The 15,248-nt window shown below is 39.6% G+C and overlaps 1 protein-coding gene across 1 annotated transcript in view; it reads right to left on the bottom strand.

Annotated features, from left to right (window-relative positions):
• GARS1 (glycyl-tRNA synthetase 1) overlaps positions 1–15,248 on the bottom strand; it is a 116,121-nt gene that overhangs the window by 60,015 nt on the left and 40,858 nt on the right. Inside the window, exons 8-10 of the mRNA XM_078665280.1 lie at positions 12,779–12,928; positions 11,989–12,151; positions 3,010–3,174 (exon numbers count right to left, since the gene is read on the bottom strand). Coding sequence (XP_078521406.1) covers positions 3,010–3,174; positions 11,989–12,151; positions 12,779–12,928 — 478 coding nt within the window. The remainder of the gene's footprint in view (positions 1–3,009; positions 3,175–11,988; positions 12,152–12,778; positions 12,929–15,248) is intronic.

Below are 15,248 nucleotides of genomic sequence, written 5' to 3'. Positions count from 1 at the left end.
GTCTGCTCCAATGGTAGAACATTTCTGCGAAAAGGGCCACAACGAACAACAACTCCAATGGTCTGTACTGTACACCATGAATCCCAAGTCTAAATGCCATGACGTCGAGCAAGTTCTATTACAGAAAGAAGCATATCTTATTCTAAAGTTCAACAGCGCACAGACTGGCCTCAATAGCCTGTCTGAGATAGCGCATATATAATACTTGTCTGGTAAAATTCATCAGAGCTGGCCTACATCGGTTTGACATCCCTGGTTTGACCTGTGGTCCTTTCGATCTATTTCGATAATTTTTAAAAATTGTGGTCCATGGCCATGAGATGTGTTGAGAACAACATCGTATGATGCTCAAGTTGCAATATACTTCAAATCTTGAGAAGTACCTTTAGCATGGGGTACAGTACCAATGCGCTTCATAATTTATCAGCGCATACACCAAAAATTTCATTAGTTTGATCGCATTAGCACGATAAAATGGATAGGCAAACATGTCGCGTATATATGTGTCTCCATGGCGCCTAGAATATGCGATTTGATTAAATGCGACTACAAGTCCCATAATGCAATTTTGCACCAGGAAGTACAAAACAAGTCCCATAATGCAATTTTGCACCAGGAAGTATAAAACAAACAGAAAAGTGCGGCGGCCATCTTTATTGAAAGAAAGCAGACTCGAGCGCGGGCGTGCTGTGGCAGAGGAGCAGGTATTTACAAACACCGCCTTATCGTGGTCTGAGCATTCATTCAATATTTTTGAGAGATCTTTTTTTGAAATCGGCGTTTCGTTCTATTACAGGACGGTGACTGCGGTTTCTCCCTTTAAATCTTTAAGAACAAGACACTTCAGTAAGGTAGGCTAATTCTTCTGTGAGTTATATCTACTCACTTACAATGTTTTGAAAAAAACACATAATTGAAACCTATGCCATTACTGTTGTAGAATTACACCTTGATGGTGACGTCGTACAAGCAAAATTCGCCGTGCTACGGCAGTTCACAAAAAATAAGGTACGCTTCTCCCCTTTTTTTACATCTTTGACTGGAGCTTGATAATTAAAAGACCTGAGTGGGTTAAATTGAAAACCAATTTCACATCTATGTCTGGCCACCACAATAACTTGCGAGTTGGACCACAAGAAGATTAACCATCACGCCCCTCTTTAAAACAATTTTGGTATGTAGCTATCCTTTATTATCACTCCTTGCCCACGATTGGAGAAAGGCAATCACTATGAATTTGCCTGTTAAAGTAAAACAATGTCTTTGCATCTTTTCAGATACAAAGAATAAACAGCCCTGATGATAAACCAGTGACTTTGTGTCTGGTTCTTGAAACGCGTCGGCAGTCTTTCTTGGGTGGAATAAATTGTCAACTTCACGACACTAGGACCGGCTGGTCCAGTATTTAAGCGTTTACAAGCTATTAAGTTGCTTATACCCCCTTGGAAATCATTTTTCTTCATGTTTTTTATTGTAATATTTGTTGGTTGTGATGTCATTATAATTTTTTGTGATAGTTTGATGCAGAAACGTTTTTTAGTGTGTAAATAATGTTTGTCTTTTGATGTATGTACAAAGTGTATTTAGTCTTGTAAATATTCCAATACGTAGTCCTTTATTCTGTTATGATTTTTTGAAAATTTGGAAAAAAAAGCATAAAATGATAGACACTGAGTAATGCTGTCTAAGGGTGGTTACAATAAACTGGTTTCTTACCCTTCTTGAATATTGAATGAGTAATTGTGGTGTGGGCACTGTGTGTTTTTGCAATTCCACGAAGTTTCAGGCAGCTACTGTGTTCCCTGGGTCCAATGGACGTCAAAATCGCTTTTCGCTGTGCTTACCGCTGCCAAGGCTTGTTTGTTGCCAGTCCGGCAAGCGATCTCTGAACTCGACGCTACACCTAGAGGGAACGCCATCGACCTACATCAGCAACCACTCTGTTATATTTTTGCATCTTGTTCCCCACAGCACTGTGTAAGCAGTAAAAGCAGCTTCTGCGGGTTCCACTCAGCACCAGAGATAGCCAGGATAACTCTGTACCCGGGCTCTACAGACCAGGTAAAATTGAACTTCTTGTCGCAGCCTGGCCCTGGGATCTGCATGACTTTTACCCTGCAAGGGTTCCACATAACTCAACCTGCGAGTGGCCGATGTGTCACTAGTGGTTTTTCCCCCATCGACAGCAAAGATAAACGTTCCACTGAATATTTTGCACTGATTTTATATTGCTTCTAAAATCTTTAACTCCTGATATATATATATATATATATATATATATGCTGCTATGCACATTTTGGTGTCTAAATTAAGATAACAATACACTTAGTTTTTATAAATTAGTGCCGGATTTCAAATGAGTTTTGTCAATTATCCATCATCCATGTTGGTACTCTGAAATGCTCAACACATGTTCCTCTAGTAGAGCCTGACTGTTGTTTGCCACTCTACCCGGACTGAACTAAGGGTTTATTATTGTGAATCCAAAGGCCATCTTTCAGATATCTGGATACTAATACATGGTGGCTGTTTAATCCCCACATCACATAATGCTACACCTTACTACATACATACTTTGAAACCAGTCACACATGAGGTTATACTAGTACAGTGACCCACTCCAAAGTAAATGGCTTCTAAAAACTAAAGTGACATTTAAGGACTCTCAAGTAAGAAATGCGATCTCAGGTATTCCTCATTAATGAGCACCCTGCTCTCCATTTCACTAAATGGTAACAAGGTTCACACAGACTGTTCATACAAAAAGAATGCAACAAATAACCTAGACAAACAAAATTCCTACATAATGTTAACAATACTAATATTTTATCAGGAATGGATACTATGAAGCATGAGATAATTACAGATCTAGGGGTGCAAACATGGCACCTTGTACTATGTGGAAATGGGGGAGGTGGGGGAGGAAGGAGACCTAGCACTTAAAGCTCATTTTATTTAATGAAAAAAGACACAGAAAAACAAATTGGTACCTATAAGAAAGTTGCTTACATAGGAGGTTTTGGTCTCTGCATCCCAGCAGTCACAGGCATAGTGAGCCATCTCGTTCTCCATGTGCTGTCGGAAACGGAGTTTATCTGGAGACACACCTACTTTGATGAGGTAGAGGTAGATTCTTCCAATGAAGTACCCTAAGACAGAGTTGTTGATGACACCCTAAAGTAAAATAAACAGTAAAGACAAATAAACAGCAAGGGTTACTCTAGTTAGGGAGAAGCTTAGGGCTTCTTTAAAAAACATATTCCCAGATTTAAAAAGTCAGAAAATAGTTAATGATTAGAAAACTACAGGCAGCAGTTAGAACGTCTTTCCTCACACATAGTTAAAAAAAAAATCAAATCAAATAATGTGACAGACACCTTGTAATTACCATGAACATCTTTACAGTTGGTTGTAAGATCCTAAAAGTACATTCAGAAATTCCAGACAATTCACAACAAATGTAAAAATAATTTTCACCCGACCTTTTTGAAACCTTCCTTGGGTCTCAAACATATGTAACGTCTCCAAGGGGATATTTGCCTCACATATTCAATAGGCTTGCCTTCCAAGCCGATTGATTTTCCTTAATGCCATACAAATAGCTAGTAACAATATGTAGAAGACTCACCAAAGAAACTACACAATCAATATTTAACAGAATAAATATCCTTACTTTGCTGATAGGTGGTGTTATAAGGAGAACGAAAAGCATGAAGGAAAGATGCAGCGGATGACCTGTGCCTGGTTGTTGGACTTGGTCATCTCTCCATGGTCACCACCAAGCTTTTTGCCTTCTCCCCTCCTGTTTTGCCAAATCAGTTTCTGTTGGCCCTAGGACTCTGTGCACTTTGTCACTCCTAACCAGTGCTAACTCCCCTAAACACGGTTACATTGGCTTATTCCCAAATGGCAAAATGAACGCACTTATAAGATCCTAGTGAAATGGTACTACATGTACCCAGGGCTTGTAAATTAAAAGCAACAAGTGGTCTTGCAGCCCACTAAAATAGCCTTTTTATTTATATGTCTCAGGTCTTCCATTGCAGTCGGTAACTGCCAATTTGAATTGGCAAAATAATACCCTTCCAAGACTTAAAACCTCCTTTCGATGACGAATAAGTCAACACTAAGGTAGGCCCTAAACTGCCCATAGGGCGGGGTGCATTTTATTTAAAAGGTTGGGCATGTCCTTTTAAACTTTCACATGTCATGGTAGTGAAAAACTCCTAAATCCATTTTTCACTATTGTGAGCCTTACCTCTCTCATAGGATAACACTGGGTTACCAGGTTACATTTAATAAGCAATACCTTTTGTTTGCAAGCAGGTAGAAGTTTCTGGTTTGGTGTCTAGGGAATTGCAATTTAAAATACTTTTTAATGGTAAAGTTGGATTGTAAGTCAATTTTGAAAATGCCACTTTTAAAAAGTTGTGAAAACAAGAATTGAAATACAGACCAGGTCGCCAAAAGAAACATTAGTCATCAATATCTCCTCACAAAAATTGTCTAAAAACCAGATGTCTGTTCTAGAAAAAGGTAGTTCCTTTGTCCCCACATTTTACTCTAGAGCACTACATGCTGAAGTAGCATTATACAAATTCACAAGGAAACCAAGATTAAGACACTTTTTCTCTACTTTGCAAACCGAACTCACTAAGATTTTACAACCTGAATACAGGGAGTTTAAACCCAAAAGTACGTTCATTCCTCCAGTTTCACACAAAATTATAGACACGTTTGAGACTCTAGTCAGGCAAGACTTGTCTAAACTACCTGCACGCTCAAAACTCAGAATTTGTCCCCTCGTGAAACATTGTCTGTTGGAACTCCGAAAAAATCAGACACTCCACTTCACCAGAGCCGACAAAGGTGGTGCTCTGGTGATTATGGACAAAACGTTCTATGAAGACAAAATTGATACGATTCTTCAGGATGATACTACATACATCCCATTACCCACTGACCCTACAGACTCTTTCTTAACCTTTCCTTCATCCATACGGACTCACGCTAAAGAAATTAATTGGATCTCAGATAAAACTAAAGATTTTCTTACAATCAAATTCCCACATAGGCCACTGCTATATATGTTACCTAAGGTACATAAAAATCTAATGAACCCACCCCTTAGACCGATTGTGTAGGGGTGTGGGTCTATACACGAACCTCTCGGCCAGTATCTCGATACCTTTCAGCAACTGATAGTTAAAGCTAGCAGTTCCTACTTGCAAGACACCACACACCTGTTACAAATTCTTAATGGAAGTTCAGATTCCTGAGTCAGATGACATATGGGTATGTACAATTGACGTGGTTGCACTATACACTTTAATCCTTCGTATAGATGCTCTAGAGTGGGCATTATTGCGCCATGAGGAACCTGGCATTAATAAGATTTTTGTTGGAACTTTTGCACTTTTGTTTATTTCACAGTTTTTTTAAGTGGAAAGAGTGTTTCTATAATGAATCCAATGGCACCACTATTGGCTTTTCGGGAGCCCCAGCTATGCTTATATCTTTATGTCCAAATTCGAAACAGAATTTATACTATCTAATACTGAATGGCAGAGCCACCTAATTCTATAACGCCGTTACATAGACAACATCCGTATCATATGGCATAGCAACCGTCTAGATTTGGAAGCAAGGATCTGAATACCAAAAATCGTATAATTCAATTCACTTCTTCCATAGACTCTCAAAAAATCCCAAATTTAGATGTGCACATACAATTGGCTGGACCTCAAATCACTACTACTGTGTTTAAGAAGAGCACAGATCGGAACAATGCATTACTATATCAGAGTTTTCATCCCTGGTCCCTGAAACGTCATCTACCTTATTCACAATTCATTAGAATAGGACGAATCCCTTCTAACCCAGATTTAAGTCACCAAACCTTAGAGAAATATAAGGAATTCTTTATGGCCAGGGGATACCCTCAGGATATCATAACCCAAGCTGAGACTAAGGCCTTACAAAAAACGAGAAGCGATCGTCCTAAAAAGACAGCACATCAACATACAGAACCTAGGGAGGTTTTGGTCTCAATCTTTTCATCACAATCAAACCAAATCAAAAAGATAGTGTTAAAACGCTGGGAACTACTTCAGACTGAACCCGGTTTTCAGGGGTTATTTAAGAACCCACCTTTATTTGCCTACACACGATCACGCAATCTAAAAGAAATATTAACATCCTCACTATCCTGTACATCGGACTCGCACAGAGGTATGATGAAATCTCAAAATTGCTCGCACTGTAACAATGTGTTAACTGGTCAATCAATAACCCACCCTAGATCGAGCATAATCATCAAACTGCACTTTACGGCCAAGTGCAATAGCACCCAAGTAATGTATGTAATAAAATGCCCATGTGGCCTATAATGTGGGCAAAACAGAGAGGATTTTAAGAACTTGCATAACTGAACACAAAAGTAGAATACACACTAAAACTATGAGCTCCTCGCTGGCAAAACATTGGGTCGATTATAATCATACAATAGCTCAACTGTAACTCAGTGTAATTGAGGTAATCAATACTCTGCAAGGAAGAGACCTTAACAAATTGCTTATACAGCGTGAAACACATTGGATCTGGTTTCTAGAGACCCTTCACCAAAAAGGTTTAAATGATGAATATGAATTGTCCTGTTATTTGTAATACAAGTCATTGGACTGTGTTATCTTAGTGTAGCCTTACAGTTTTGTATAGATAGTCTTGTAAATAGTTCTGTATAGGCAGACGCTTTACTAAATCTTGTATTCATTCAAAGTGATCTGTTTTTCGGAAATATTGTCAACAATACGACTTTCACTACATTACAGTTCTGTAGTATCGTACAGGCAGTCTTGTAACTAGTTTTGTATAGGCAGGCACTTCATCAATAATCATGAATTTATATGATCTAGCTCCCGGCTTAGAATATTCTATTGACGATCTCTTCATTTTTGATTTAAAAGAATTAATATGTATAATTATTCATGCGATTTACTTATCCAGATGGAGTAATATTGTAAATAACCAATTCTGCTACTAAAGACCACAGCATATACCGACACTGCTGGTATTTAAGAGTCTGGAATGAGTCTCATGCTTCTTTCATGGTCTGATTTCAGATTATCACTTAGCTACTTATGTGTACTATGAGCATTTTCCCCCCTTTTTTAATACAACTTCGTGTTCGTTGTGTTACTTTATTAACTCCACCACCAGCGTACATTGGGCACCTCTTTCACTGGTCCTCTTTCTATCTTCACTAATAAGACGTCAAGCATGCAAGCCGAACACCATACGGATCGCTAACACTCCACGAGGGCGTCCTTGTTACACTTCACGGTCGGCTGACTGAGAATTTACTACCGGTAAGCCTCACTTTCACAAATACCTTTCGTTAACGTTCAGAACAGCTTCTACAATGGTTATGTAGAATTCACCCGCGACTCTTTTGCCCTTTCAGCAACTTTTCTCGATTGCCTTCACCCCGCTGTCAGCTGACGGAGAACGAATTATCGGGATGCGATATATCCACCAGCACTTTTGAAACGGTCTCAACCAGTCTTGCTAAGAGGCTTGAAGCATTCATTTGCGATTCTCTTCTCTTCACAGTCACCACTTTTTATTCATATTGCCCTGCGGCAATCTTTGATTTTGAGGTAACTATCACACTTTATAAATTAGAGACTTGCACTATCATACGGGGTATTCCGAGTGATTGCATTAGCTTTTTATTATTACTTTTTAGCCGCCCATAACTTCCGGCCAATTGAACTCTAGACTATAAGTCGGCAAGGTACTTATTAAGTTTCATCTTGACTCTCTAATTTTATCAACTTTTACCTATTTTCACCTTAATGGACCATAACAGAACGCATTTTTTAATATGCTGCACCTCATTAACCCACTGAATTCACTCACTGAGTGCTTTCGATTTTTGGCACGCCATCACTTTTTTCCTACGTTAATTGTACTCACCCAGGTGGGAGATGAGTTGCAATTTTTCGAGTTGACTCTATTTCATCTATGTCTCTGGTCACTTCGTTCTTGTTCCGTGCAAACTTATCGAGCACTACTAAAAGCCCTAATCACTTGTCTGTATGAGCATGATATCAAGCAGAATGCAGATTATAATTTAATAGAGTATAGAGTATTTGTAAATATGCTTACTTCTATTATTTGCTGTCATAAATTCCCCTGAAGAAGGGCAAGTTTTTGCCTAAAATGCATTGGGAATATCATTGTCAACTGTTCTTATAACGCTGAGAAAAGCATCACAACTTGATTGAAGAAATTCTGCTATGGAATGAATAAAAGAAGAAGATGCAGAATATCATTCATGGTCACAATGATTCATTGATGTATTGAATCTTGTGTTTATGAAACTGATTCTTGGATCACTGGTTCTAAGAAAGTTATAATTCACTAAAGCAATTTAGACTACCTGTTAGAACACTTTTAATAAAGTGAAAATCTAGTAGTGCACCCTGAGTTTCCCGGACACGTCTCTGGGCTGATTTCATTTACTTTTAGAAAGTTGGCATTTTTCTTTCCTAACAATTTGATGCCTGGAGGCAGTTTCCTGGGTCACATGTCTAGGTGTAGTTGGCAGATGGTCTTTGTGTATACCTCCTAGATAGCCACACACTACAGGGATCGGAAGGCCCATCCAAACAGGATGGGGCAGAGGAAGAGCTGTGCACAGCCACACTTGCACTTCAAGGAACTGTTTCAGTACACACAAAGAAGTGCACACTAGTCTATTATACCCCCAGACATCCTGGGACCAGGGAAGCAGAAAATTCCAGACACCATTGTGTGTGTGGTGGGGGGGGGGGGGAGGGTATGGGGGGGGCGACTCAAGAAGTTTCTTCAACTTCAAAGTTGGTACCAGGTATAAAACTAGGAACCTTAGACCCAAGCTTAAGTACACTCCTGGACCTGTGAATACTACAGAAGGAGGACTGCACCTGCTCCCTTCATCCCAGGCTACATAACTGACTACAAGGGATAGTTAGCTGGCCTCCTGTTCTTGAGCTACACGAACACGACAAACTCCAGAGTCCTCTCAGCAGCTGCCCAGCTGACCTGCTGTACTCGGCCTGCTGGTCTCTGCAAAGCACGTTCCTGAGCCCCAAGAGGATCCTGCCATGTCCTGGACCCTTGAAGTGGAACAGTTGAGCTCCACCAGTTGAGCTCCCCCTTAAAGAAAAGGAGAAATACTGAAGTTGTGGGTTCTGCGCAACCGTGCAAGGCCTTTTCGTGCCAAGATATTGCCACATGCGCCGACCACAACGTAAAGCTCCTGTGAACCTAACTCCTCATGCTTGTGACCGTCAATGACGATTGACAAGCACACTTGGAGCTATAGTATCAATAGCCCACGATGACTGCCTACGCGAAGCTCCAGCAGTGACGGTCTACAACAACTGATAGGATCTTCGCGCTGCAGCAACTATCATCCGCAACGCCCAGCCTGCTCTTTGTGCTTACAGTGACTATCATCTGAGACACTCTCCCTGCTCCTTGAGTGCTCCGCCACCGCGAACTGGACTCTTAGCGTTGGACTTTGAGAAGGTAACTTTTTTTGCTGGAATAACCCGGTCCCTGTATCCAGCCCACGATCCATCACGGTTGACCTGAACTTGTGACTTTCTCCTGGTCTCGCACAACCAGATAATTGTAAGTGACACTTTGTACTTTTAGACGCTATACATACCTTAAACCTTTGAAATTGCATATCTGATCTTCCACTGGTTGGATTTCTGTTTTGATGTCAAATAATTTATTTAAAATGACTATATTGTTCTAAATTACTGTGGGATTCTTTTTGTGCTGTGATTTCACTTTATAACGCTTTGAGTGCTGCATACATAATTTACACACTGCCTCTACATTAAGCTGGACTACCTTTGTGCCAAGCTACCAGAGGGTTAAGCACAGGTTAATTTAGTGACTTTTTGTGGTTCAACATGACCGGCATTGTGGCAGTTCCTTGAAAAGCGCTCACAACCCTACCAACCAACAACCCAATTACTCACACCTTTCGAGCAGGGAGAGCAGATTGTTCTGCATTCCAAAAAAAACCCAAAAAACAGAATTCCTTCTTTTCCTGCGTGCTGCTACAAAGTAGCTTACAGATGGCTCAGTTATTAGCATCTCTGAACAGGCTGTCCAGCATGCCAGAACTTTTTGACTTAATGTGAACTCAAGATAACAATCTAAACGCATTCTGAAAATATGTGCCAGTGAGCTAAGTTCCAACATTTTCTTTTTCGTTTCTGAAATGACTCCTCCTACCTTTGAGTTTAGGACAATGAAGCAGGCTCTTACCTCGCTCAGCTGGGTAAAAAGGTGCCATCCCAAATTTCAATGATGCCTTTTAAGGCTGCACTTCAGCTGGCTGAGGGTGGGCATTTACAAGTTAGAACATCAAACTATAGTCCTATGATCACTGTTGTAGTTATCCCTCGATGCCTGGCATTCTGTAGGAAACGACTGCCTAGAAAGCAATGTATTTACGTAAACCACCTACTTGCTGAAAAGTTGGTAATTTCTGCCAAGCCAACACTTCTAGAAGCCGCTCTGATCCTTGACAAAGTTATGAAGTTTTCTAAATAAATCAGATTTTTGCTCGAGTTGTTGCATCATTTCAGCTATTTCTCTTAATGTTTGTCTGATCACAAGTACATTGGACTTTATTAAAAAATAAAAAAGTAAACTTATCTTTTTATGCTGTGTTTAGGAAATGCTCGGCTTTTCTTGAGTATATCTGCTTTTCTTGAGTATATGTGGCTATGTATCAAAACATTTTAATTGGACCTTTTGTGATCTTATGGATAGTATCTTAATTATGTACATATTTTAACATATATTCAACGCTCTATTGGGTTATTCGCCATTGTGCTCCAAAAGCTACCAACTGTGGTTCTCTCAATAAAAATGCTATTAAAACAAATTGTATACAAGTTCCCTTCCTGAGAATTCCACTACAAGTGTAGAACAAGCACTGGATCATATCTGATAGAGTCCCAACATATTTTTGAAATGGTGGCAATCATTCACTTCACAATTATGAAACTAAAAAGAAACTTGCATCCTGCACATTAAAAGACAAGGGTACTGGCAGGATGTGTGTAGGTTCCTCTCTGGACTTTGCAAAAACTACACGATTACACTTGATGTTCTCATCCCACTGTTCAAAGAAATCCCTCTCAACCAGTCTTTAAACATACTACCATATGGAGGAGATTAATACTGATCTGATAATGTATAGCAAAAAAATCCTATGGTGCCTGCTACAAGTTGTCATAACTTTGGATCCTCTTGTGATGAAGGTCAATAGCACAGAAAATGGAAGAGTGAAACACAAGGGAGCTAGTCCATGCAGCAGATAATGCTAACCCTTCCTTTTGCTCCCTTCTGCTACGGTCCCCCTATGGAATTAACTACACCTCAGAACTTAAAAAAAAGTGAAAAAGCAATACTTCAAAATACAGTTTAAATTAGATCAGATCACACAAATAGTCAGTGGTCTGCACTCGCTCCTACTAAACTTTCTATGGGACCACTTATTCAACTCAACAGGTCCCATGGATTTTATTCAACCCTCAACAAGTCTCCTGGAATTAAAGGAGTCCAACAATTCGCAGCATACAGGTGTGATGTCTAATCAGTGCGAAAGACAATGCTAACTAGTATGATGAATATCGAAACTTGCCTACATACAAAGCGCAGACAACCGATCTTGTTATACAGGTTGTCTTCCAATAAACTGCAATGTGCTGCAGTACATTCAACATTGAAATATATTCAACCCAAATTCACTGAAGCAATAGCCAGCATTAGTTTAGCATGCTACGGCTGAGGTGGAAATTAGTCTATATCCCGCAGGCATTACATTGAAACAAAAACATGCAAAAGAAACTATCAGATGCAAAAACGCTGTCTCTATGAGCACACAAATCACCTTATCAAGGTAAATATTACCTGCTCAACTGCATCGCCAAGTCGCATAATCGAGGCAGATTCCCCACTGATCTGGGCTTTGGAAGAATAAAGAAGGATGTTCAGGTCTGCCACAAGCTCAAATTTGGGATGCACCTTTTCCTTTGGGTCCACAAAATGTTCAATCTCTGCCATTGTGAATTCTCTAAACATTACATGAAAATAAAACAAATCAAAAACGAGAATCCCTCCACAGTTTTGACACCACCCAATGTCATGACATGTCTTGAGAACCACCTTTGTAACCTGGAATTCACGATCAGTGACTGCAAGCGTTTCTCACTATGTGACATTTCTAGCTAGTTCAACTATTCTGCAAATGTTAGAAAGTTTGAAGTTTCATTGCTCCTCCTTAGGTGGCTACAGATTCTTTAGCATTCAAGATAAAAAATATTAAAGTCAACCTAATTCTCCTAATATCTACGTGTAATATATAGTACAGGGATAGTGGATTAACCGAGTACATTTAACTTATACCAAGTCATTTCATAACAGGATACCCTTATCGCAAACCATTTTTCTCATTTACTAAGTTTAAAATAAAGGGAACTTTATATTCATCACCCCGAAAAGTATGAGATGGATTGCTGCATTTTAAACAGTACGTCATGTGTTGGAGTGTAATTATCCACCAGCTCAGAGAGCAATTTAACATCATTTCAATAAAATGTGGACCATGTTATGGTGCACAGTTTTGCAGTCTATTCAGTAAACACAATAATACCCCAACCGCATTCTAAAATCCTATCAAGGATATGAATACTGGCAGTACCTGACTCTGATGAGACCAGAGCGAGGCGAAATCTCATTCCTGAAAGAGTTCCCAATCTGAGCAGCAGCAAAAGGTAGTTTGCCCTGGTTGAATTCAAGAAGACGCTTGAAGTTGAGGAAAATACCCTGGGCGGTTTCTGGCCTCAGATACCTATGTGGAGAAAAAGGAATATTAAGAATACAAAGATCCAGAGCATATTTCAAATGTGTGTTTACCTTTCATCGCATATTTCTTCATTTAATCTATTTCCTAAACTTAGCTTTTATGCATTATACAACCATGGAAAACTTAACGGTACAATAAACTGAACAAATCAACTAAAAGACACAGGGAATCTAAAATAAGCAAACACATATAAAAAGAAAATATATACTTCTTTCTGGAAAAAGTCAGAAGTACTGCAGTTTGTGTGATTTTGCCAGGTAAGGTGTTCCAAATTGATGCGCGACAGCAAATGTTTGATGTGTTGAAGCCGCAAAATAGGCAGCCTCACATCTTCAACTTTTAAGAATATAGACCTGCCAAATTTCTGAGCAGCATAGAGTGAATGGCCTGACTGGAAAAAGGTATTGTCAAGTCAAAATCTCTAGGCTAGAGGATAACATGCATAATGTTCTAAATAAATACTTTTTCGGAACACTTCTATTGCATTGTTGTTTGTAATGCTTGTTAGTTCTGTGGTGCAGTGCTTGAACTCAGTACAGATATCCCTGGGAACTTTTCCCTGCTGCTTGCACCACAGCTCCAGGGGTTGAGCAAACATCTCAGAAGTGATTTTTTACATAACCAGAGTGGTCTTATTAATTTGGAAGGGGTAACCCCCCTCCCAAATTACTAACCCCATTTTTGACAGTATGCAATAATGTGGGACCATGGGGTATTTTGCATGTGCGTGCAAAGCAGGGATGAAACAGCAAAGTATGAATGCAATATTGCAAGACTGAAATGGAGAAGATCATGAATAAAATGGTGGTAATGGTTAAGAATGGATGAATGAAAAATGGCTTATAAAGCCCAACGGCTACATTGAGGCGCTCTGGTGCTGCATGGTATTTGCTTTCTAAAGGAAGCATAAGACCGCAAGGAACATAAAGGCAGAGGAGGACGTTGCATAGTTTTACAGACAAATATGAAAAACACCTTCCTCCAATTAAACTGTGATTAACTCTTGGAATAGACACCAAAAATGTAGATCTGGACTGCAGCTTGAGAGTACATTGACAGAGAGAGAATTTAATGAACCAGGTATATTGGTCCAGTAGCTCAGAGCTCCATATGTTATACATAGGTTTGTAAACATAACTTTTGTTTCTCTTTACAGCAAGGGTCAGAGATGGAGAGTCAGTTAATGATGTTTAGGCATGTCCAGAATAAGCCCAGCTACTGCATTCCGAACCACCTAAAGTCATCTGAAAAGTGGTTTTGTGGTCCCTAAATATAGAGAAATCCCATAATCAATAATAGGGCCAGTGTCACCTTTTTTCGATCATCCAGTGGCAGTAAAGGAATGATTTAATATAACAATTTAGGCACTACAAAGCATGTAGCTGCTATTGTTGTCACCTGTTTATTACATGCGAGTTTTGTATCAAATAGGAAGACCAGGTTTCTAGCAGCTTCCACTGGCTTCAGAGAGTGTCCCAGTTCATTTGACCACCAATCTGGTCACCGCACTGATGGCCCTCCAAAAATTTAAATCTGGATTTTATTGCATCGGCTGGATACCCTCGCAGGTGATAAGCAGCACTCTACAGATCCACCTTACATTACATCGCTGTTATGCTTCGGGCAGCTAAGAGAGGAAACCGATGTTTATGTGCCATATGGGCTTAATAACGTGGTGTGGGGCTGTCAGATGTCAAAAGGGCTATAGTGTGGGCACTATCACGGGAGTGACACCTTTCAAGGAACTTATAGCAACCTGTTTGTTGAATAAAGTAGATCTAAAAGGAGGCGCGGGTAAGGTGGCCAAATCAGCTGAAAAGATAGTAATGGCGATTGAAAATAAAAAAGCACTAGTTGCAAAAAAAAAATATGTGCTGGCGTCACAAGGGTCAAAGAGTCGGTACTGGTCACATAAGACTGCCTGGAAAGGTTAGAAAAGTGGAATTAAAGAATGGAGGCAAGGTGATGGTTTAGAAGTAAAGGGAATGGTGTGCAACTGACTAATGGCAATATTAGTGAACGTTTATGAGACAGAGGAGACTGTGGAGCAGATCAGGTGACATAGAAACAGGCCGCTACTATGGATGTCCAGGTACAGGTGGAATTCAGAAGTTTGGTGCAGTAGATTGTGTTGAACCTCGTAGTGCAAGTATGCCTAAGAAGTTAAAAAATGTTGCATTGATTATTGTTTGGTTAACTAATTCAAGTATCCTCATTTCCTTTTATTAGGGAATTGTTCCTATGTAGATTATTATTGTTCTCATATGTGTTTGTCATACAGCTTTCTGTCTTGGTTTTCGTGTCT

The sequence above is a fragment of the Lissotriton helveticus genome, chromosome 10 (genome assembly GCF_964261635.1).
Source record: "Lissotriton helveticus chromosome 10, aLisHel1.1, whole genome shotgun sequence".
In the NCBI taxonomy this organism is placed as follows: domain Eukaryota; kingdom Metazoa; phylum Chordata; class Amphibia; order Caudata; family Salamandridae; genus Lissotriton; species Lissotriton helveticus.
This window is presented reverse-complemented; position numbering and strand designations above follow the sequence as displayed.